This window comes from Medicago sativa, chromosome 5, assembly GCF_051527215.1.
Source record: "Medicago sativa cultivar Bolivia chromosome 5, Bolivia_mono, whole genome shotgun sequence".
NCBI classification, from domain to species: domain Eukaryota; kingdom Viridiplantae; phylum Streptophyta; class Magnoliopsida; order Fabales; family Fabaceae; genus Medicago; species Medicago sativa.
Window position 1 is genome coordinate 24,161,317 of NC_140753.1, and position 24,743 is coordinate 24,186,059.

Here is a 24,743-nt window from a genome sequence, read left to right on the forward strand (position 1 = left end):
CAATAAAGTGGTGGAGTTAAACGAAATGGTAGAGCAAATTAAGGTGGTTTCTTGACAATGGAATATGAATAGGTTGAAAATCCTACATGTCTTTTCTATGAATAGTGTTGGATGGGTTTGTCTATGGATGCGGTATATTAGGTGTTGTTATTGGTGTTTTGGCCTATACTGTGTTTTGTTTACGGGAGTTTCTTTTTTTGTCCGGTCAGACTTTTTTTGAGTTGATTTGGGTTCTTAATAATATTGGCTGTTCAAAAAAAGAGGTAGTATATCTTAAATTTTTAAAACATTTGTTTTGAAATAAAAAAAATTAAAATAAACTCCTTAATAGCAAAATATTATTTACAGGCACACAAAGACACACGATAACAAGTTTCATAAGAAAATTAATCACAACTGCTGTTTAGATGTATGTTATGATTTAACAACTGATCCAAAGAGCTTGTGGTCATGGTATACGAAAAGATCTTGCCAATGCCATCAACAACTAATTGAAGTAGTCCTGCATAATCAAATCAAAATAATGCAATTGCAAGCAGATACAGATATAATTTCTTGAGATCAATCAACATTATTAATCCAGTAGATAGAATTAATCCAGTAGATTTTGCTTAAATTCATCGTTTTAACTTAAAACTTAGTCTTGAAAAATCAACAAAGAAGTCCAAACTAAACGAGAGCTATTGGTGCAATACCTTATCATCTACAAATTAGATGTCCAACATATCATTCCCCGGCGATAAATTAAAGCTCAGCTGTACATGTCATAAGTATACAAACATAGACACGAACAAATAGGTGAGTATTATCATAAATTAACAACATGGTAAGTAGAAGTCGATTAAACAAACACAATACCATATAGCGTAATGTAAACAGCTAAGATCAATATCATCTTCAACACAAACTCATTATAAAAGCACGACAAAGCAATGCTTAAATACTATACTCCGTATGCATTTGCACGCATGTAGTACAAAACTAAATAATCGAGGAAAGCTTGACCCGGAGTACATGCTATGTACCTCGCAGAGCAAATTAACGCTGATTTAGGTGAATGCCATAGATAGCACTAGCAACTATGGTTGGTCAGGTGCTTGCAAGTGTTGCAATCAGTATTCTCAATCCAAAATTGTAGTTATAATTATGTTTGTGATAAACTGAACATAGGATTACTAGCAGAGGAAATTTTGCCTTCAGCATCATTTCTTTTTGTTAACAAATGATTTTTGTTCGTCCAAAAAAATAAAACTAACTTATTTGTTGACATAAGCAAAAGCATCTCAAAGATTCTTATTCAGCACTTTGAGACTAATCAAAATGATCATTAAGAATTGTTGAAAAGAAATCATAAAAAAAAGTTCCTAAAAGAAACTCAAAAGTGATAGTATTAGTACTCAATGATTACATAACAAAAGACTACCAACCTATAAAAGCATAAGATGCAGTTCATGATGATGTTACCTCTCACAGAAATGTTCCACGATACCAATCAACATGCGAATCAACATGATACGAATCAACATTTTCCGTCCTAGAAATACCTTGTTATTCAAAAACGGGATGTCCAACGTATCATTCCCTGGCAGCTGATTAAAACTCAGCTGTATATGCCACAAGTTATACAAACATAGACACATAAAGAAATGAGTACATCATAAATCAATAACATGGTAAGTAGAAGTCGAGTAAACAGACACAGTACCACATAGCATATAGCGTCAACAGACAACAGCTAAGATCAATACATTCTCCAATACGAACTCATTATAAAAGCATGACAAAGCAATGCTCACATACTCTACTGCGTATGCATTTGTACACATGTAGTACGAAACTAGTAACTGAGGAAAGCTTGACCTGGAGTTCATGTTGTGCAGCTCGCAGAGCAAAGTAACGCTGATTTTGGTGAATGCCATAGATAGCACTCGCAACTATGGTTGGTCGAGTGCTCGCATGTTGTGTTGCAATCAGTATTCTCAATCCAAAATTGTAGTTGTAATTATTTTTGAAATAAGCTGAACATAGGATTACTAGGAAAGTTTGCTTTCAGCATCAATTCTTTTTGTTAACAAATGTATTTTGTTTGTCAAGAAAAAAAAAACTAACATATTTATTGACATATGCAAAAGTATATCCAAGATTCTTACACAACACTTAGAGACTAATCAGAAGGATCATCAACAAATTTCTCAAAAAAAAGTTCCAAAAACTCGATGATTACATCAAAAAGGTAGATCAACAGAAATATTCCTTCAAAAAAAGACTACCAACCTATAAAAGCATAAGATGCAATTCATATATTACATCTTACAGAAATGTTCTCATGATACAAATCAACATGTGAAGGAAAAGTGATATTAAAATCCTGATCACAATCCTTTCATAAAAAACTTATCAGAAAAGAACCAAGTCGTCAAGGAAAATCGCATCACATTCACTAGAAAATAGTAATTAAGTTCAATTTTTGGCAAAAAATGATAGTTTACAATAACTTATAGCTCACGATTGTCAGATTGTGACACGCTGAACCCTAAAGCACCATTATATTAGGAAATAGTAATTAAGTTCAATTGTGGCAAAAAAATATAGTTTAAAAAAACTTATCGCTCATAGTTACCAGTATCACAATATAATTTATAACACAACTCAATGCTTAAATTCTTTCTTTTAAGTTAGAACGCAGCCTTGAAAAGTTATAACACATTGCAATATCATAAAGGTTTACACCTTCAAAAACACCGCAACAGACTATTCAAAATCTTACAAAACCTACAAACAGACTACTTAAAAATTAACACAAAAGTCTATATTAAATCAGAGGTATTGATTCAAACCTTGTTATTCAAAAACGGAATGTCCAACCTATCATTCCTCGGCAGCGGATTAAAGCTCAACTGTACATGTCAAAGGTATACAAACAGAGAGACATTCAAAGAGTAGGTCAGTACATCATAAATCAAATATAAGTAAATTAAACAAACACAACCCAACACATTACATCATATAGCGTCACCAACAACTCAGATCAGTATATTTTCTGACTTTAAGAGTTACAGTATAAACACAAACTCATAATATATTCATGACAATAAAATGCTCAAGTCATATACCCTTCTTTGTATGCATTGCATTGTCGGTCTACAAAAGATATTGTGTTAGAAAATATGGAGCCCTAGAATTTATACAGATCCCGATAGAGGAAAAGATTCAAATTGAAGTTTTAAATCTGGATAGGGGAGTATAGATAGAAGCTGATCCTAAAAAATTCTATTGCATGATAGTGCACAGCTGAATTGCTTCGATTAAAATGTATGTTTAATAATTTGAATTCTGTCTAGTTCTAGTTATGATATTATGTTTCCGTGTTAAGAGAATCAACAAGGGTTTCCGAAAAGAGAAACAATTAAACCCTAGCAGTATGTTATTTAGTACAAGCCATCGTTCTATTATAATCTATCAGCCACTACTTTCTGACATTAGTAGTCTACATTGTTTCTACTCCAATTATCATCTTCACTTTATTATTTTCTTTTGAGAGTGTTGTACTACCATGGTAACGATCGATAATGCTGACATAGAGCAAAGAGAGAGAGAATAAGCTTACCGGTTTAAAGCCGGTGTAGGTTTCTCGAATGTAGGTATCTCCAATGCCTTTAAAACCCTGTAGGAGGTGAAAACAGTAGTATCGTATAAATTTCATTGAAATTACAAACTAATTAGGAAATCATGAAGTCTATCTATGATAGGAAGAAAGTAGGAAATAGAATAACACCTTGAGATCTCGAGTCCGAGTCCCTGAATATTTGGACAAAGTAATTAAGGTCTCTGAAAGTTTGGGTCGCTTCAGCTGAATATTAATTAATAAATTAATTAACATGAGATCAATATCAATTGATGATACAAAGGGGATAACTTGAAAAACATAAAAGACATTATTTGTTACCCGAGAAGGATCGGTAGTGCCATTATGTGCAGCATTAAGAATATCCATGAACGCACGCTACGACGACCAAATATACAAACAAACAAACAGAGTTAGTTAGTTAGTTAGTTAGTAGAGGAAAAAGAATGAAAATGGATTGGAAAAGTTAGTTGTATTATTATTACTACCTTAAAATCGTAAACGACATGGTCGAACTTGACTTCTTTGTACCATACGGAGGTAACATGACCTAAAAGAAAAAAGGAATGAGATGAGATGAGCAATAAATAACATAATAATAATAATAATAATAATAAAATGAACGAAGAAAGAGAGAGAGAGAGATAGAAAAGTACATCCTACACCAAAGCAGAAGGCGAGAGCGATCGGATGTGTTATTCTGATAAAGTGAATTTGAGAGGGAGTTAACTCGTGGTCGTCGGGCATGGGGGGATCATAGTAAGGAAATCTCATTATCTCTATGCTAATGCTATCCCCCGCTGCTTGATTCTGTTTGTTTGGCTTCGTACCTTATTTACTCCTTTTCCTACTAGAGTTTATGAATGAGACGAGGGAGACGAGGGTTCGAACCCCAGCCCCTGCATATAATATGCAATATCTCTACCAACTAACCTAAGTTCATAGTAATGTCCTCAAAACATTTTTTAAAGTCAAATATTTTAATTTTTCAATTTATTAAATACATAAATTTTAATAAAAACTTGTCATTTAAAGTCCATATATGTGAAAAGTATTGAACCCTATTTTTCTGGTGAGACCTAGGCTGCCTTTAAAAATTGGTGGGCAATTTACCCAAACCAATAAAAAACAGCCATGTGTCCTCCATTATAAAAATAACATTTATTAGTTTATTTTACAATTTTAGCATGTATTTTATTATTTGCATATTCACCCATTTTAAATTAATGACATTTTACAATTTAAACCATCAAATTTATTAGATTTTCCTTTCAATCCAATCACTTTCCAACCTCTTTTTTATCATCATTGTCGTTCTTCAACCATTCAAAGAACAAAGACATGCATTCATTCCAATTAAGAATTGCTTTACAAAAATCACTAAAATTAAAAAATATCACACATATCACACCTACGATATCACACCTACGAATCGAACTAGGCCACACACAACTCTTATCATATAACTTAACCACTAGACTAGAACAATGCTTCTTCTTTCATTATATAATTGGAATGCAAACTATATGTTATTAGTGGGAAGTATTATATTTTTTGCAGCATCTTATAATCTAAGCTTTAGTAAAAATAAATCAATTTATATGTGTGTATATTTTTTTAGGGAATATATGTATATATATATATGTGAAATAATAAATATTTGTAAAATAAAACAATATGAATTCATTCATTTTTTTATATTTTACTAAATATTATTCTTTTATATAAATTCATACTATTTATCTAGATTCGATGAACTACAACAATGTTTTATTTGCGATCAACCGAATTGTAATTTATTTTAGGTCCAACATTTCTTTTAAATCAGATGAACTATGTAAAGGTATTAAATGAAAATTGTCAAGATAAATGTAATGTTTCTGTTAAATAGTTTTGCCTTTTATATGTAAAAAAAATATGTTAAATATTTGCATTGCACTCGCTGAGGATTTTATTTGCTTATATCTGACGATGTTTATTTTTATGTATTCATATGAGAAAGTTAATGTGACAAAATTTTGAAAACTAATAACTATTTTTAAAATATAAACGTTAATGTAGTGTTTTTATTAAATATTTTTTTATTTTATTTGCAAAACATTGTTAAATAATTGTACTACACTCGTCGCAAAATTTATGTGCTTATATTGCAGAAGCAATTCTTTATGTATCGATATGAGAAAGTCAATGTGATAAAATTTTCAAAACTCATGATTATTTTCTCGTTGGGATACAGACGTATTTAAAAACAAATAAACTTGAATTCAATGAAATCGTATCTTCTACCAAGACATTCACTAGGGAAGCGGGAGCCCTTCTGAAGGAAGTTATTCAAGAGTAAATGAAACTCTTTTTACTTTCGGAACAAGTAGCAAAAAATTGATTAATAGTTCTAGATCTTTATTAATTTCACTAGCGGAAAGACGGGCACCATCGGGCCTGTCAGTCCGCTCTTTTTGGGTCATTAGAAGTTGAAGGTAATTTTGAAAGGAGAAAAAGTTTGCTCAAAAGAGACTATTTTCTAGTCCATACTATTTGGACCATAAAAAATGGACGAATCTCAATGACCCAAATAGTATGGACCAGAGATTATATATATATATATTGTGTGTGAAATAAACTAAATAAAACAAATATTAATGATTCTATAATAATTCAAAAATAAAATAAATTTTTGTGCTTTTAGATTTTATGATTACAGTGATTGAAAGAACGTGAATTAGTGAAAAGATAAACAAAAATTTGTTCTGACAACTTGATTCCATAATCAAAGATCCAAGAATAAACATTTTATCTCACATATGATAAGAGTCTCTATTTTACTCTCTAATTGCCTCTTTGAAAATATTTTATCTCAGTATATCGATGATCATTTTCCTTTTATTATTCCTTAAGGTTTCAGGTTCGATTCTCATGCCAATTTGGATGGGCTATAATTTAGCTTTTTTTTTAAAAAAACACTTTTATTATTGATTGTATTTATAGTGACATATACTTATTTGCAACGTGGAAGGATATTGCTTCGATGATCAAAACAGACCCAACCGATAAATGGTATCAAATATAATCAATCGGACCATTGAATATGACCTTATTGGAACAAGAACGAAACATGAATTGGAATTTGGGAAATCAAAAACTTTGGTGTAAGTCGATCTGACGAACTATCCCATTAGAAACTAGTCAACATGGAAGGACATTGCTCCGACGATCAAAACGGACCCAACCGACTAATGGTATCAAATATAATCAATCGGACCGTTGAATGTGACTTTATTGAAATAAGAATGAAGCACGAGCTGAAATTTTGGAAATCAGAATCTTCGGTGTACGTTGATCTGACAAACTATCCAATTAGAAACCTAGTCATCAACATGGAAGGATATTACTCCAACGATCAAAACGGACCCAACCGACTAACTGTGTCAAATATAATCAGTTGGACCGTTGAATATGACCATATTAGAATAAGAACGAAGCTGAAATTGAAATTATGGAAATCAGAATCTTCGTTGTAAGTCGAATTGACAAACTATCATATTAGAAACCTAGTCAACATGGAAGTACATTTCTCCGACGATCAAAACGAACCCAACCGACTAACAATATCAAATATATTCAATCGGACAATTGAATATGACCTTATTGGAATAAGAACAAAGCATGAACTGGAATTTCGAAATTTGGAATCTTCGGTGTAAGTCGATTTGACAAACTATCCCATTATAAACCTAGTCAACATGGAAAGACATTGCTCCGACGATCAAAACGGATCCAATCGACTAACGGTATCAAATATAATCAATCAAACCGTTGAATATGAACTTATTATTTTATTGTTGTTCCGGGATGATAATAGATGTCTACAGGTAGACATAATAGTTAACTCTCTTTATTTGATAAAATGATATTTATTTCGCTATATTAAGGTATTTTCAAATATCAACGAGTCAAATGATTTTTGAAAACAAAAAAGGCATTATTATTAAATAATTGAAATTATGTAGAATTTATTCGTTAAATTTTATTATTAATAATTGTGGCACTATTAGTTATTTTACAATATTTCATATGAGATTTGAATAATGTCTCTTGAAGTTACAAAGTCATGCTCTTACCGCTGAACTAACACCTCTTAGACTTATTCCTTCTATTCTGTAAGAAAAAAATATTGATACTTTTAAATAGTTCATCTGATTCAAAAGAAATGTTGAACCTAAAATAAATCACAATTTGGTTGATCACAAATAAAACATTGTTGTAGTTCATCGAATTTAGATAAATAGTATGAATTTATATAAAATAATAATATTTAAAATATAAAAAAAATGAAATGAATGAATTCATATTGTTTAATTTTAGAAATATTTATTGTTTCATATATATATATATATATATATATACACACACACATTTATTTTGCTTAAATTTTTTTTACACATATTCCCTCAAAAAATATACACATATAAATTGATTTTATTTTACCAAAACTTGGATTATAAGACGCAACAAAAAAAATATTGTTCACTAATAACATATAGTTTGCATTCCAATCGATTCCATGTCTAGTCTAGTGGTTAAGGTATATTAGCAAGTTTATGTGTGTGCCCTGGTTCGATTCGTTGGGCTGATATTTTTTATTTTTAATGATGGGCTGATATTTTTTATTTTTAATGATTTTGGTAAAGCCATTCTTAATTGGAATGAAAGGAAAATCTAATTAATTTGATGGTTTAAATTGTAAAATGTCATTAATTTAAAATGGGGTGGATATGCAAATAATAAAATACATGCTAAAATTGTAAAATAAAATAATAAATGTTATTTTTATATGGAGGACACATGGTTGTTTTTTATTGACTAGACTCTAACCCGTGCGATGCACGGGTTTTTGTAGAGTTTCATATATAAAATATCAAATTGGCTATACTATTATTCGTAGAGTTACATTTAAACTCAAAAACAATCAAACTAAGTGACAATTGAGAGAGAAGTTTCTAATGAAAAAATTATCATATGGATCAGTTAGTTAACGTACACCAAAAAAAATATGAAAAAGAACTACTATCAATAAAGTTACTAAAAAATATCTGCTATGAGAGAGGTAACCGCTAGGGAGGTTGGGGCTTTAAAAAAAATATTTTAGTTATGTATTTCATTTTTGGAAGCAACAATATTTCAACAAAAAGAGAAGTGGCATAGTGGCTATAGTTGTAAAGTGTAAGCATATGGTACCTGTTTCGATTCCTTGCAAACTCTTTTTTTCATAAAAATTACTCAGACCCACCAAAAAAGGCGGGATCAGAATTAGGGCAAACCTTTCAGAACTGTTTAACATTTATATATATCCTTTATTATAAAAGCTAGAGTTGTTTGGCTACATGTTTGCCCTAATTCACCATATTTTGCCCTAATGCCTAGCATTTTTCCCTCCTAAACAAGTATTGATTGCTACTCTAATCTCACCGTTCAAACTCTATTTTTCACATTTGATCACACCCATTGATTCAAACTCTAAAAATGTTTCCTCATATAACTTCGTTAATGGAATTAAAGACGTATTAAATGCTAATCAATTCATTCAACAATCCCCTACACTAATTGTTAATCAAAAAAATCATAAACATCCATTAAAATGAACTTATATCAATTGGTCACGAAAAATAAAAGCTAGACTTGCTTGGCTACCATGTTTGCCCTAATTCACCCTATCCTTTATTATAAAAGCTAGAGTTGCCAAGCTATCATATTTGCCCTAATCGCCCCCTCTTTTTCCCTCCTAAGCAATTAAATGATCTTAGCCGTTTATGTGAATTCCTTGCTAATCTAATCTCAGCCGTTGATTCAAATGATATGTTTTAAACTACTCATTTCCTATCTCATACAGATGCGTCATAATGTCCATTAAAATAATAGTTAATGCCAATCAAATCACCATAACTCCCAACGATTAGTAAACTTTTCTATTTAGGTAATCATATCGTATGTATTCATTTAGTGAGTAAAATCGTAACTACTCATTTCCTTTCTCATACAAATGTGTCATAATGTCCATTAAAATCGTAGTTAATGCTAATCAAATCACCATAACTCCCAACGATTAGTAAACTTTTCTATTTAGGGAATCATATCGTATATATTCATTTAGCAAATAAAATCGTAGTTTATGCCCTAATCACCCCCTTTTTTCCCTCCTAATCAATTATATGATCGCTGCCATTGATGTATTCATTAATCAATGCAAATAATGCAAATAAAATCGTAACTACTCATTTCCTATCTCATACAGATGCGTCATAATGTCCATTAAAATCGTAGTTAATGCCAATCAAATCACCATAACTCTCAACGATTAGTAAACTTTTCTATTTAGGGAATCATACCGTATGTATTCATTTAGCGAATAAAATCGTAGTTAATGCCAATTAGTGCCCTAATCACCCCCTTTTTTCCCTCCTAATCAATTATATGATCGCTGCCATTGATCTATTCATTGCTGGTTACCGTGGTTGATGGAAAACTATCTTGCAAATGATGCAAGGAATGCAAAAGCGTTGTTCCGAGGTAAATATGCCGCTTTTTATATGAAACATATCAATGCAAATAATTAAATTGGATTATAACTGATATCATTAATCAATCCATTGTAGGTTCAAGCTGCATGTCATTGTCATGGATGATTCTGGCTCGACAACATTTGTTCTCTTTGATCGTATTGTCACCCAGTTCATAGGAAGGAATGTCCAAGACTTGATTGCAGAAATTAACAAGGTTGCTTTCTTATTCTTAGTTTTATATTTTATATGCAGATTCAAGTCAACACTAATCACTACAAACTCCAATTTGCTTGGTGCAGCCTGAGAACAAGTCAATTGGTTATCCTATTGATTTCAACTTTTTTGTGGACAAAAAAATGCTCTTTAAGGTGGAGGTTAGTGATGGTAATATCAATGGGAAGTGGAGAAACTATGGTGTCAAAAGGGCTACTGATGATGTTGAAGTCATCAATGAATTCATCAAGAAATACAATCTCAAGGTTTATTTTTTTGTTTATATTTTTTTGTACTATCATATAGGTATGGATTCTTGCGCATGCCGTTATATATTAAAATTTTGACACGGAAGAAACTGTCTTTTTAACAGGATTCAACTGATGATGATGGTGTTGATAAGGAATTAGAGTTGACTGCGCTGGGTAGTGATGCCAATAATTTGGTGAGAAATTTATAAGCAGACTAATTGATCTTATGCCTTTTTTAGCATCCTGATGGCCGAATTATATCAAGTCTAATATTTTTAAACATTTCAGTCACTTTTGCGCAATCACAACTATATGAAAATTAATCGTTTTGCATATATCCTCTCTCAGGTGGGGTGTAGCATTACTACAGATACCTTTGTCAACATGCTGCAGGTTTCAAAGATGATTTCTGTAGTATTTCCTTCCCACGAACATATAACTGTCTACTACGTTTTAAATGTATAGTTTTTTTCATATAATGTCACAAGAAATTTATAGAATCCTCCTAACCGTTTTCTTATGACTGTAGAAAGCAATACGCGGTTAAAACTTTTAATTGCTGCAATTAATAGGAATTACTACCAATTGATTTACAGTGATCATTTACATTAAAAACTTTCTATAAAGCCATACGCGGTACAAGTGAAAATTTCCATGAATTATTTCTTATGACTTTACAAAGCAATACGCGGTTAATGCTTTTAATTGCTGCAATTAATAGGAATTACTACCGTTTGATTTACAAGGGCCATTTACATTAAAACTTCCTATAAATCAATGCGCGGTGCAAGCGAGAATGTCCATGAATTAACGTTGTGAGTATTTACAAAGCAATACGCGGTTAAGGCTATTAATTGTTGCAATTAATAGGAATTAATACCAATTGATTTACAATTGTCATTTACATTAAAAACTTGAGTAAATTACACTCACCTCCCCTTAAAGATGCTTGAATTACACTCCCCTCCCCTCTTATGTTAAAATACACACTCCCCTCCCCTCTTATTCAAAACATATTAGAAATTTTTTCACTCCCCTCCCCTGAGAGAAGCTTGAATTACATTCCCCTCCCCTCTTATGTTAAAATCCACACTTTACTCCCTCAATATTTTTTTTATTTCTAATAATCTAGCAAAAAAAATAATAATCTAACACAATTCGAAAAAATAGTATTGCGATTCTATTTTAATATAATAAAAATTTGAATACATATTTTTTCGCTATTTTTTATTCATAATTTCATTAACATGTAGTTTTAAACTATGTTATAAAATATGAACAACCCAAAATAAAATTAAAATATGTGAAAAATTACTAAACACAATAAAACATGGTTATTTAAAAGTTAATTTTATACCACAAATTATAAAATCAATAGCAAAATATTTAAATTTAATTATCATTGACATTTAAATTATAAAGAAATGAATTAATTTTTCTTAAAGTGTGATTCAAAATTAATGTATATCATAAAAATATTTATTTATATTAAAATAGATTAAAGTGTAGTGCACGTTTAATTATTAAGGGAGGGGGTTGTAATTCAAGCATCTTATAAGGGATGAGAGTATAAATTTTACTTTTCAAGGGAGGTGAGCGTATCTTTTAACATAAGGGGGGAGGGGAGTGTAATCCAATCATCTTTGAGGGGAGGGGAGTGTAATTTACTCTAAAATTTTTCTATAAAGAGTTGTCTTCTCCCTGTAACTTTGTGCAGATTTTCGATTCAAAGGGTGCGATATTCGGCGATGTACGCGTAAGTGAGTTTCTGTTTATATATTGAGGTCATATTTATACATCTAGCCATTATAAACTAACCTATTGGCGCTATATAATATATATTTTAATTTTTTTGCTGTTTTGCTTTTTTTCAATTCCAGTAATTTATACGATTGAGTTTCAAACCTTTTTGTTATGTATGCTACCATTTCATTTTGTTATGTATGATATAAAACTTCTATCGCCAATGTATGGTTACATTATTTTTATTGTTCCGATCAACTTTTATGTGGTTGGACCCGTGCGGTAGCACGGGTCATTGGTCTAGTTAAGATTAAGATTAAGATTAAGATTTGGGTAAATTGCCCACCAATTTTCAAAGGCAATTTAGAAAAAACCTATTTTTCTAAGGTTAATGCTTGTTACTACGACAACTAATAAACGAATACTAAGAATTACACACCACCCACACATGTTTTGGGTCAAACTCCTCGATTTTATTTTTTTGATATAAAATAAATAGAAACTGTAGTTTGTGGTTTTCGTGGGATATAGCGTTCCTCTTTTTCTAATTCAAATGGATGCGAATGTTTAAATGGAGGAGATAAGGGTGACAATAGTAAAGATAATGTTCTAGATTTTACCGTGGAAAATTTTCAAGTAGTGAAGATGATCGTTGCAAGATAAGCATAATTTTGCTATCGTGATTGAATCTGAGATAGGAGGTAACACCTAATTCATTTGAATACACTCCATGATGTACTCAAAGGTGGGGGCATCCATGATAGACAACCACACACAGGGGCGGAGCCAGGAATTTAAAGTCAGGGGACCGAATACAACAAGAAACATAATTTGATTAAAAGAATAATTGTTTAAATATAAAAGGTATATAAGAAACCCTAAACTAATATTTTGTCTCTTGCTAAAGAAATTTATAACTATATTTAGTATGAGAGACATTAATTAGTTAATATATCTAACATACAAAAAAATAAAAAATAAAATAGTAGTGTATATGTTCTAGGGTTAAAAATGTTGTTAGTCCCTACAAAATTATTCATTTTCAAGTTTAGTCCCTAAAAAAATTTGTTCAATTTAAGTCTTTATTTGCATTTATATGCACTGTTTTGAGGACTAAAAATAATTTGTTTGACTATTCTTATAAAGTGCAATATTATGGAGGATTAAACTTATATTTAAAATTTAACAAGGACTAAACAAATAAGCTCAAGTGGTTAACGAGTACCACCAAATGATAAATTGTTTAGGAGTACCTGAGTTTTGATTCTTGAGTGGAACAAATCTTGTCTAGTTACTTACCTCCTGATCGGACACTAGATTACCATGACCCATTTACCATGAGAACTGGAGGGTTAACACAAAAAATAAATGAGATATATCATTGTAGTTAATTTTATTTAAAATGTGTTGTCAAAATGGTTACGTCGATATATTTTACGAAATAAGAGATAATTTAAAATAATATGAAGTATAAAAATTAGTTGCCAATTAATCTAGTAACGTGGTAACATTTTTTTGATAGAAAAAATATACCTTTTAATTAGATTAATTAGGGGGACCATAGCCTAATTATCCTTGATGAAACATTTTAAAATACTATAATTGTAGTGTATAAAAAAAATTATTGAAAATGAGGGGGGACCATGGCCCCTATTGGCCCCCCCTACCTCCGCCACTGACCACACAACCGTTTTTCCCTAGTAAACATCTTCCCCAACCACCGCCATTTTCATATGCGCAAATTACCTATTTTTAATGGATGCCCGGATATGAGACGGACAAAAATATCATATTTATCCAACTTGTGAGCATGGATATCGTACTATATGTCTGTCCCCTTAGGGCTTCCTATTTTCTTGTTTAGGTTTTGTATAATTGCTATTTGCTTTTTATTTATTCCTGATTTGGTTTGAGTACTTATATTTCTCTTTGTACTCCTTTGGTTGCATTTTCTATTATAATATATTTTTCCATTAAAAAAAGTTATTATAAATGTCCCATGTCATGATAATAACTACGTAGTTTTTTTAGGTGATTAACATGTAGTTAAGAGATTCCCTAAAAAAAATCATGTAGTTAAAAGATATATGTTTCTTGTTAAGGAAATTGTGAATCCTTTGGGGTAAGTAAAAATTGTGAATCGTTTGGGGTGAGTCAAAACTATGTAGTTATTTTTTATAAGAACAATATGTTATTTAGTATACACTTTTTATACTTCGATAGGCCGATAGACACCATTTTGATTGGTGAAGGAACTTGGAAAATTATACTTCGATAGGCCGATAGACACCATTTTGATTGGTGAAGGAACTTGGAAAAATTTGTCGAGTATAAAAATTATTTTAAGAAGTTTTGAAATAGTATCCGAGCTCAAAGTGAATTTTTTCAAGAGAAATTTGTATGGACTAAACTTGGAAGACTCTTTCTTGGAAGCAGCAAAATTTTTTCTTTGTTGTAGCATTGACAGCATACCATTTCGGTTCCATGGTGTTTTAGTAGGTGCAAATCCAAGAAGATATTTGACGCGGAGTACAACCATAGACTCGATGAGGAAGAGACTTTCTGAGTGGAATGACCGTCATTTATCAATTGGAGGCAGATTGTTTTTGTTAAACTCGGTTGTGAGTAGCGTAGCATTATATTACTTATCTTTCTATTAGGCACCTTGGAAGGTGATTGATGAATTGACACAACTTCAAAGAAGGTTCTTGTGGGGAGGAGGATTGGAAGGTAGAAAGATTAACTGGGTGAGTTGGGACAAAGTGTGTTTACCGAAAGAAGAAGGTGGTCTTGGAGTAAAAGATTTACATTTGTTTAATTTATCTCTCTTAAGTAAGTGGGTGTGGAGGTGTTTCTCAGACAATGTAATTTGGTCGAAACTAATCAAGTTCAGGTACGGATCTGTATCAGATAAATTGCTTAATATTTGAAGGTGAAAGTGGCAGCAGGATTGACTCAATTTGGTAGCGTGATTTATGCTCAGTTGTAAAGGAAAACGGCGTTGAATCAAGCTGGCTAACAACTTCAATCAGCAGGAAAATAGGAAACTGGGAAAACACATCATTTTGGAAGGAAGTATGGCTAGGTGAGCACAGTCTCTGTCATGAGTTACTGGAATTGTTTACGTTAGCTACTGATAAGAATATAACGGTAGCTCAAAAAAGAAACCGGGAAGGAAGCGCAGAGAATGGAGATGGAGCTGGCAGCGTGTTCTGAACCAGACAGAGAACAGATTTGTAGCATAAATATTGACGAAACTGTCATAATGCTGGAAACATGCGGCAGGTTTCAGATTCACTGTTATAGGTTGCCATCTGCTATTGTGCAGCTTACAGGTACGCGACGATTATGAGAATGATTTTATCTCAGATGTACAACAAATGTGGAATTGTGGAAAAGAGGCATTATTCACGATGTGCAACAACAATGCTGCGTTTTTTTCTTCGACGAAATTGAAACCGCAAGCCATTGCAAGTTCGTCAAAGACGATAATTAGATGGAGATCGGATTTTCAAATGGTTGGATTGGAATGCTACCGGTTGGGGGACAAAATTGACTGATAATTTTCTTTTATTTAATTTCCTTTGCAAAGGGAAGAATAGAAAGAAAGACTCTCATATAATTTGGCAAACATCTACATTGTGCATTTGGTTGGAGAGTAATGACATTCTCTTAAATGGAAACACTGTCAACATTTCAGAGGTCGTAGACCGGAAGCGATTGTCGTGGTCATGGTTTATTTGTGGGGAAGTAACAAATAAGAATCTCTATTTTCCAAACTGGTGGACTAATCCACTCCCATGTTTTCAATGCAGTTGAGTTTGATGGTTTTCAATTTGTCACTGTCATTCGAGGATGAGATGAAGAAGTTAGGAGTCTCTGTTGTTAGAATTCTAGTATGGATGGTTTTTATTTCTTATCTCAGATGTTGGTGAGTTAGAGAGGAACGTCTTGAGATGAAGTTGCATCAAGGGGCTATATTTTTTTTTCATATATGAAGGTGTGCAGGACTTGTCTCCAATAAAATTGAAATCTCAAAATGATACTTTGGTGATTAATGGAAGCATGTGTCCATTAGTGCAGCAGTAGCTAGTTATATAATAGCACACACATTGAAACATATTAAATAGACTACTGACGTTTTTTTGGTGGGTTTCTAGTGTCTGTTTCACTTTGTATGGTTGACACTTTGTTTGCAATTTTGGAGCGGCTTTTGCACATCTTGTCCTTGTTTGCTCATCATTAATAAATTTTGCTTATTAAAAAAAAAAATACTTCGATAGACTTGTTTCTGCTCCAGCCTTCTCATATATTAATAAAATGCTTCACTGCTGCCCTTCAGTAACGGAAATGGATTTCTCTTGATAAATTCATTACTACAACTATTTTTTTTTAAATACCGTGAATTTTGTTGGAGGGTCTCATAATAAGAAACTTAGGGAGTATAAGAGAATTAATCAACTGGTATGTCATGTCCATATGATTTGACTAGTGATCCAAAAAGCAGGATAATCGTAATTGGTAACTAATCATAGTATAATAAAAGACCTTGTCAATGACATCAACACCTAATTGAAGTCGTCCTGAAAACAAAGCATCATTGAATCAGAATATTCAAGCAGAGAAGCCGATAGAGCTGTCATGAGCATGAGAATAGAAACAACAAATATCAAGTTCTTGGGATGATCATCTTTTACAATCTGGTATCGCAGTTATGATTATTTTTTGTGATAAATTGGCAAAACAAAGAATACTATCATAGGTAAATTTGCATTCAACATCGTTTCTTTTTGTTTACTGGTGTATTTAGTTTGTCCGAAAACCGATTATTGAAGAAAATATTATGATTGTGCTAAACCTGAAAATATGATTATTGTAGGAAATAGCAATTGAGTTCAGTTTTCGGATAAAAAGGAAATGTAGTTTACAAAAACTTATTGCTTATACTTAATACTACCACATTATAACACAACTTAATGCTTAAATTCATTCTTTTAAGTTAAAAAATAGCCTTGAAAGGCCTCTCATATATTATATTATAGAAATAATACAAACCACTAATCAAAGCTTTACAAACTTAGAAATAGACACAGAAGTCTAAACTAAAACAAAGTTATTGGTGTAGTACCCTGTTTTCCCCGAACTGGCTGTCTAACCGATCACACTCCTCGGGGAGTTATTAAAGCTCCTCTTTACATGTCACAACTATACAAAAAGAGACACATAAGACGAGGTGAGTACATAAATCAAGTATAAGTAGATTAAACAAACACAACACCTAACAACATATAGCATCACCAACAACTCGGATTAGTATATTCTTTGGCAGTAAGAGTTGCGATATTAACTCAAACTCATAATAAATGCATGACGATGCAATGCTCACATACTCTACTTTGTATGTAATCCTATGCATGTAGTACCAAACTCAGTAGCTGAGGAACACTTGACCGTGAGTGCATGCTCTATGTCGCAAAGCAAAGTAACCCCCATTTTGGTGAATGCCATAGATCGTACTCGCAACTAGTTTGATATTGTCGGGTGGCTGATCAAGGTAATCAAGTGTTACAATGGTACATCCATACATTAGAAAACTTTTCCAAGCCACCTAGAATCTTTGCACCCTTTACCTATATACGCCAAGAGTCGATCAACACGACATATTATGTTAGAGGAAAAAGTGATAATAGTCAATCTTCAGCTTTTCAACCTTGAATTTATACAATTCCTAGTTAGAATGTCTTGTATGCAAAGTTTTCAATCTGGATTGTGGGGTGTGGAAGATGACCATGAAAAACGCTATTGCATGATAACACATAGATGAATGGCTTCTATTATAATATATATTTTGACTATATATTTCCTATTATATAAAAATGTATGTTTAATAATTTGAATTCTTTCTACTTACGATATTAATTCTATTTTAAATTCTATGTAGTTACGATATTATGTTTCGTGTTAAATAATAAGGGTTTGGGGTGGGTGAATGGGATAATTTAGGTGATATATATGACATATGTCTAGGATAGGTCAGAATCACTAAATATGTCGTAGCCTTGTATTCGAGAAAAAAGGAAGTTCAAGTTGCATGCTAGTGCTCTCAAGCGTAGAAGCAATGCCATCACAGTGAGAATTATAGTTCAATATTCATTACAATGGGGAAAGGAAGAACTTGATTTCTATGTGGGAATTTTACCAACATCTGAGAATTGTCTAGCCGAGAAGCTCTCAAGAAGAAAGGATAATAAAAAGAAGAAAAAAAAAAAAGTAGCACATTCCAGAACATATGCAGTTGTAATTGAGGGAACTATCTTCTCAACCTTACTTTAGCTAATACGATTGGTTATTCTAAAGCCAAATATTATTGGGGTTATGGCATAAAGAGGAGTAGCAATCTTATATCATTGGTTAAAAGTCTAATTGAGGGACGAGGTAATTTTCCCATGCCCTTCCTTGGTAAAAAGATATGCTATGCTTACAATAATTCTTGTCATGAAACACACAAGGAAATATGGGAACACGGCATTGCACAAGGGATACACTTTTGAATTTTTTTAAATAATTCATGAAAATGTTGTGCTAGTGTTGCTTCAAGTGGGGAAGAGCTCATTAGTTTTTTATCAGCATGTGATGATTCTTTGGTGCTGGAAAACGAGAAAAAGAGGCGTGTATGTTGTGAATCTTGTGTTGACAGGAATACTTTATGGGCAACTACTTTGGTTGAGATGGATAGGAAATCTGGAATTTTTTCTAGGACACATTGGGCTTGTGTCCAAATCGGTGCGAACGTAGATAACTTTCTTCGTGAAATGCAAGGATATGTGTGTATGTAAGCAAATGCAAGGACATGTGTGTATGCAAGCAAGGGAAACTCTAGAGCTTCCTTCGCGATGGTGTCCTGGCATTCATCTTTTTGATGTGACAATGGGACTCATGAGAATTCAATTTTCATACCGTAGTTACTATTTTCTATGGTTTTATCTCTTTCATTTTTTGAAACCTATTTTTGAATTTCGGGTTCAATCAAAATGACTATGCATATCTTTTCTTTGACATCCTACATTGTTTCTCCCCCAGTTTTCTTATTCGTTTCTTTTGAGAATGTAAAGGGAGAGACTAGACAGAGAGACTGAGAATCAGATAGGATCATACAAGGAAAACTCGGGTTTTTATGAAACTATGGTCGTAATTATGAAAGCGATAGGCTGCATATGGCCACTCAAGTATATGCTTAGGCGCTATCTGAAAATCATTATGATGGAATCTGAATCTGACCTGTCTGAAGCCTGCATAGGTTTCTGCCATGTACGCTTCTCCAATGCCTTTAAAACCCTGTAGGCGAAAACAGTATCATTAAGCATACGACATGTATCAAATATCAAATTACTAATTAGGAAAGCATGATATCGTAGCATATAGAAATACATATTATCTTAAATTCCATATTAATAGATAATGACAGCCAAATTTGTTACCGTTAGAAAAATAAAAATAAAATATATAACAAAGTACAAGATAGAACAACACCTTCAAATCTGGAGTTCCTGAATATCTGTGTGAACTGGGGCACCACCTTGAAGGCTTTTTCTGCGCCAGCTGAAGAATGAGGAAAGGTGTCAGGCCTTTAATTTAAAAGTCATCTCTAAATATACTTGTGTTTTTGTTTCCGTTTCTTGTTTTTAGCTTCAATTACAAAATACCACCTTATTTTCATTTGGTTTCCCTGATACAGCGTTGTTTCCACAGTTCTCTCTATATAAAATCAGTGTAGACAGTGGAAACAAGATGGTATTTTTGTAATCAAAACTAAAAACACAAAATCATAATAGAAAATATTCTCATAAATCAAAGAATAAATATCTTCATGCTCGTCTATGTTTGTCACACTCACTTGGGTCATTCTCTTAAATTTCTTAAAGAAGGCCCTTGTACTTCTGCTATAAGTGTTTAATTAAGCAATTTACGAGAATGAACAATATAACAGATAATGAGTGATAGTCCAAACCAAATATAATTAGCATATTCAGCAACAAACAACAAAAGCAAACATAATTAACACATATTATTAATGTAAGAAACAAATCCCCACCTGTACAGAACGATCCTCCTCATTTTCGGGACCAGTATAACGATTTTCTAACCGTCGTTTGAACAGATCCTAGAAAATGCAATAATCAAAGTTGTGAAAGGTATAATGAGATGGAAAATGTAAAAACAGAAACCCTAATAATAACAATGATTACAACATACCCAGGGTTTGCGAATACAGTTGAGAAATTTCCCGGTTTTGAGAGCGTAACCTAAATAAACAAACGGAGTGAAATGAGAAGAAAATGACAAAGCATAGCATAGATGAGAGAGAGAGAGAGAGAAGTACAGTACCAACTCCGGCTAAGATGAGGATATCCAAGAGGTCGATTTGACTTGCAATGTTTTTGAGAGTGAAATGTGTAGGAGCTACGATGGGAACAAGGGCGGTGGAAACTGAGTCAGAAGAAGAATCCTCTTCTCGAGAAGGATTTCTAACGTCGCCAGAAACCACCGTCGCCATAGCTCTATGCTTTACTTTCTGCTACTGTTTGCTGTTGTTGGTTATCGTTTCCTAAGCGTTATTATTTCTTTCAATTTCAAAACATTCTCTATGAGGTCGTTTTCTTTTTTTTTTCTTCCTTCTCCATTATATTGATGAATTAATTAATTGATACTCTATGTTTTATTTTTGTACAAACTGATACTCTATTAGTAACCAAAAAAAATTGATACTCTATTTAAATGATAATATCTATCACTATTATATTTCAAAAAAAATATCCATCTCTTTATTCAAAAACTAAAATTAATTAATGAAGATTATTGTGAATAAAGAGATTATTGTGATGGAAACGTCGATGCAACTTCTCTAAGCGCTACAAAGAGATCCCCTCAATGTGATGATACCTCGCCGAGAAAAACAATTGATGTTGTCGAATGCGGCGATAAGGATCATGAAGAAAAGGAAGGTGTACAACAAACCATGATGTCTAAAGAATTTAAGTAGGCGAGGGATGCTCCTGAGACATTATGTATGATATTTACGAAGTTAGGACTAAAGAAAGGAAGTCTATCATCGTACGAGGGAACAAACTTGTAAGGATTCAACGGTTCCATAACTTGTCCCGTGTTTCATTGAACTACTAGTCACATTTGGCGAAGAAAGCGCAAGGAGGACTTTGGCCGTCCAATTTTTTGTCATCTAGTGCAAATCCGTCTACAATCACATTTTGGGGATAACCTACTCTGGCCTGGCATCCTTAGGAGCGGTGCCCACAACCATGGATATGAAAATGAAGTCTTATAACGCCAAGGACGAGGTCATGACTCTGCGTGGACCTTATGCAAGCAAGGAGATACCATATAGCTTTAAAAGGAAAACCTGGATGTCGCGAATATCCAGAAGAAATGAACTCCAAAGGAAGTAAGCTCCTAGGGATACCAACCAATGGACGTCATCCTCATGAACTTTCACACACCTCTAGTTCAAACTGAGAATGATGAAGAGAAAGGCCTAGAAAAGGTCACCCCACTCAAAACGAAGGTGAAGTCTCATAGACCTACTTCTAGTGGAAAACTAATTGTATTGTTCAAACAAAAGATGATCTTGCGGGCACGGTCATGATCGAAGACCAACCTGTAAAAAATCCGAAGACCGGAGAAGGCGTATCCTCAAATAGGATAAGAAATGCGTACACCCTCCCCCGACACCACCAAGATTTATCAAATAGTAGAGGGAGCGAAGCATACCCAGTCCTATGAAAAGTCAAGAACATAAGTTTGGAGTTTCTGTTCGCTTCTCAAGCAAAATACCTACCACCAATAGTCAAGAAAATGCAAAACATAATAAGGCCTCAGATGCCCACTCATTAGCCAAGTCCGCTCATTGTATTTTGTTTTCTTCTTTTCTTTTCGGAAAAATGGACCACATGATGTAAATATTTTCCACTAGCATTAATAAAATGAGGTCTTTTGTTCGTGAGCAGAAGGACAAAGGAATGTGCCCAACTTTCCTAGCGGACACTATGTGCTCGAGTGAAAATGGAGAACGTCCAAAGACTCCTATAGTCGTCACTATGTGCTCGAGTGAAAATGGAGAGCTAAAGACTCTTAGTTGGCACTATGTGCCTGAGCGAAAAATGGAGAGCCAAAGACTCTAACCAACATTATGTGCTCAAGCAAAAATGAAGGGTGTAAGCTTCCTAGCTGAAAAAAGGATGAACATGACCTTTAAATTGAAACAGTTATCTGTGACGGAGAAGTCGGATCTTAAAAGGATTAATAAGAATTTTGTTCAATACCTCAAACCTGACACCGTGATTGATGCTGTAGTCTAACTTAGGAGTTCCATGTAACATTTTTTCGAACTAATCCCTTTTTCAAGAGTCAACTATGCCATTTTAACATATTTCTTTAGGTGTTTGAATAAACATCATTTTGTTTTGCTTCTTGTTTTTTTATACTTCTCACTCACTACAGTGGAGTTTTTTTAGCAAAGATGGAACAAAAACAATGGCAAGTTAGTACTTCCAAAGAAGGTCACTATTCTCTGCAATGGTGTGGAAGGCATATATTTTCCAAGCCTTCATTTGTAAGTAAAATTCCTTCAAAATTGTTTTACATAATTAGTTTTTTCTATATTGTGTTTTTCTTATCATCGTAGTTGTTTTCTGTTAAAGTCATTACTTATCAATTACATATAGATGGTTTGTTTGTGAAATATGTGGCACAGACAAGTTAAGTTTAAAATAAACTGAATAGTGCTTTGATTAAGACATTGTTTGCATTGAATTAATTGCAGATATAATTTAATATTTTGAAAACTAGTAATTAGACAACATGTTCTAGAGGGATAAAATGATGTTAGGTCATTGTATTGTCAATTTATCATGTTATTTGTGTCGCATTGTGTCTGTTTGTGTGCCGTAAATTATATGCAGGTCCAAGTGTCGTTCAAAGTACTATCACAATTTTGTCTGCCATCTAGCTGCGTATGATACTGCAGTTAGACTTGGGTTTGTATTTGCAAACAGGGGTTTTATCGATCAACGTTATATGGATATATGCAGTATTATGTTTTTTGCCTAATAATTATTCTCCTTCTGTTTTTTAGATTTCATATGCTGAGTCTGTCTTGTTTAACATTGAAGATAAATATATTTTATAGATAAACAAACTTTTTATCCTTTGAACCACTCTTCTACTCTAGCATGTCATGCCTTCGGATATTGGAAAATGACGAAAGTATCCTAGCAGACTTAAATTGTTTGAAGAATTATTCATGATTATTTTAGGTTGTGTCCAATCATCTACCTATGATGAATAGAATATTATTCTTCATAACTTGTTTGTATATGGTTGACGGATATCTGTTAACAGGCATTGTTTGGTTCATTTCAGGAATCTAAAAAGCAGAGGAGCAGCGAGTTTAAATATGACATGCTTGGATGGTTTATTCTTGCAGCTGGTGTAGTAACATGGGTGGCAATGGCCAAATCTCATGTTCCACCTCTTAGTAAGTTTTATTCTCTATTATTCCCTTCTTGTCTTATACTTAGTATTGAGTAACAAGAAATTGAAGAAAGAGAGAAAACTAGAGAAAGAATATTGAAGGAAAATGTAGAATTTCCATTGAAATGAAAGTTAGTTACATAGGGTGTTTATATAGTTTGTTATGGCTCGTACACTACATGCTATTGTGTACTAGAACCTAGCATCCCTATAAACAAGGAAGTTAGTTATTCTATATGACTAACTCTAAACTAGTTTAGGGTTTCTGTAACTTGTGGCACAAGCAACTGAAGTGCATCGTGTACCTGTTGTTGATCTTTTAATAGAGAAGCTTCTATCTCCTTTGTATTGTGTTTTAACACTTAGTCCTATTTTTTGCAGCCTTTAACCATGTAAGGTGGAATTTATTGTCTATTAAGTGATAGATGGAGAAGAAGACGGGGAAAAAGTCCACTCGTGATTAAAGTGTTTAAAGGATGCGTCAAAAGGTATGGACATCTTATGCCACTATATCCAATTGTCATGGGCATTTGAGCTTAGTATTTACTCTTGGAACATGCTTATGCATATTTCTGGTGATTTTCCATGTATGCTTGTAATTCTTTTAAGTAAGTTCTTCATGCTTTCTATACCCTACCTTTTCATTCTTATTTTATAGTACTTCCTGATATATATAGGTTTAGCATCCTGTACTAAATGGATAGAAGAAATAAATTTATCAGTAACATAAGTTGCAATCGGGATGAATATCCTATGAAGCATGGATACAAATACGGACATCGGACATGAACACAAACACAACACCAATAA

At 32.8% G+C, this 24,743-nt stretch overlaps 2 protein-coding genes and 2 long non-coding RNA genes across 5 annotated transcripts; 2 read left to right on the forward strand and 2 right to left on the reverse strand.

Moving 5' to 3' along the window:
- Positions 1–310: 310 nt before the first annotated feature.
- LOC146921199 (uncharacterized) lies at positions 311–4,465 on the reverse strand. 2 transcript variants are annotated; one of them, XM_085714606.1, is made up of 9 exons: positions 4,282–4,465; positions 4,114–4,175; positions 3,947–4,003; positions 3,776–3,850; positions 3,608–3,664; positions 2,838–2,897; positions 1,465–1,604; positions 696–755; positions 311–502 (listed from the first exon to the last, which is right to left on the reverse strand). In XM_085714606.1, exons 1-8 carry the CDS (start codon positions 4,397–4,399, stop codon positions 752–754), a joined length of 573 nt encoding a protein of 190 aa, XP_085570732.1. In that variant the 5' UTR covers positions 4,400–4,465; the 3' UTR covers positions 311–502; positions 696–751. The 2 variants fall into 2 exon arrangements, with proteins under 2 accessions (XP_085570732.1, XP_085570733.1); XM_085714607.1 differs by having other exon boundaries at positions 1,428–1,604.
- Positions 4,466–10,122: 5,657 nt separating this feature from the next.
- Positions 10,123–10,577, forward strand: LOC146921200 (uncharacterized). Its single transcript, XR_015010762.1, has 3 exons — positions 10,123–10,189; positions 10,276–10,396; positions 10,482–10,577. It is a non-coding gene; the product is annotated as an uncharacterized LOC146921200 (long non-coding RNA).
- Positions 10,578–10,591: 14 nt separating this feature from the next.
- Positions 10,592–11,154, forward strand: LOC146921201 (uncharacterized). The gene is made up of 3 exons (XR_015010761.1): positions 10,592–10,661; positions 10,769–10,840; positions 10,995–11,154. It is a non-coding gene; the product is annotated as an uncharacterized LOC146921201 (long non-coding RNA).
- An 8,384-nt stretch (positions 11,155–19,538) lies between these two features.
- On the reverse strand, positions 19,539–20,994 carry LOC146921202 (uncharacterized). Its single transcript, XM_085711263.1, has 5 exons — positions 20,775–20,994; positions 20,643–20,692; positions 20,482–20,550; positions 19,920–19,988; positions 19,539–19,724 (listed from the first exon to the last, which is right to left on the reverse strand). Exons 1-5 carry the CDS (start codon positions 20,941–20,943, stop codon positions 19,539–19,541), a joined length of 543 nt encoding a protein of 180 aa, XP_085567389.1. The 5' UTR covers positions 20,944–20,994.
- Positions 20,995–24,743: the final 3,749 nt, after the last annotated feature.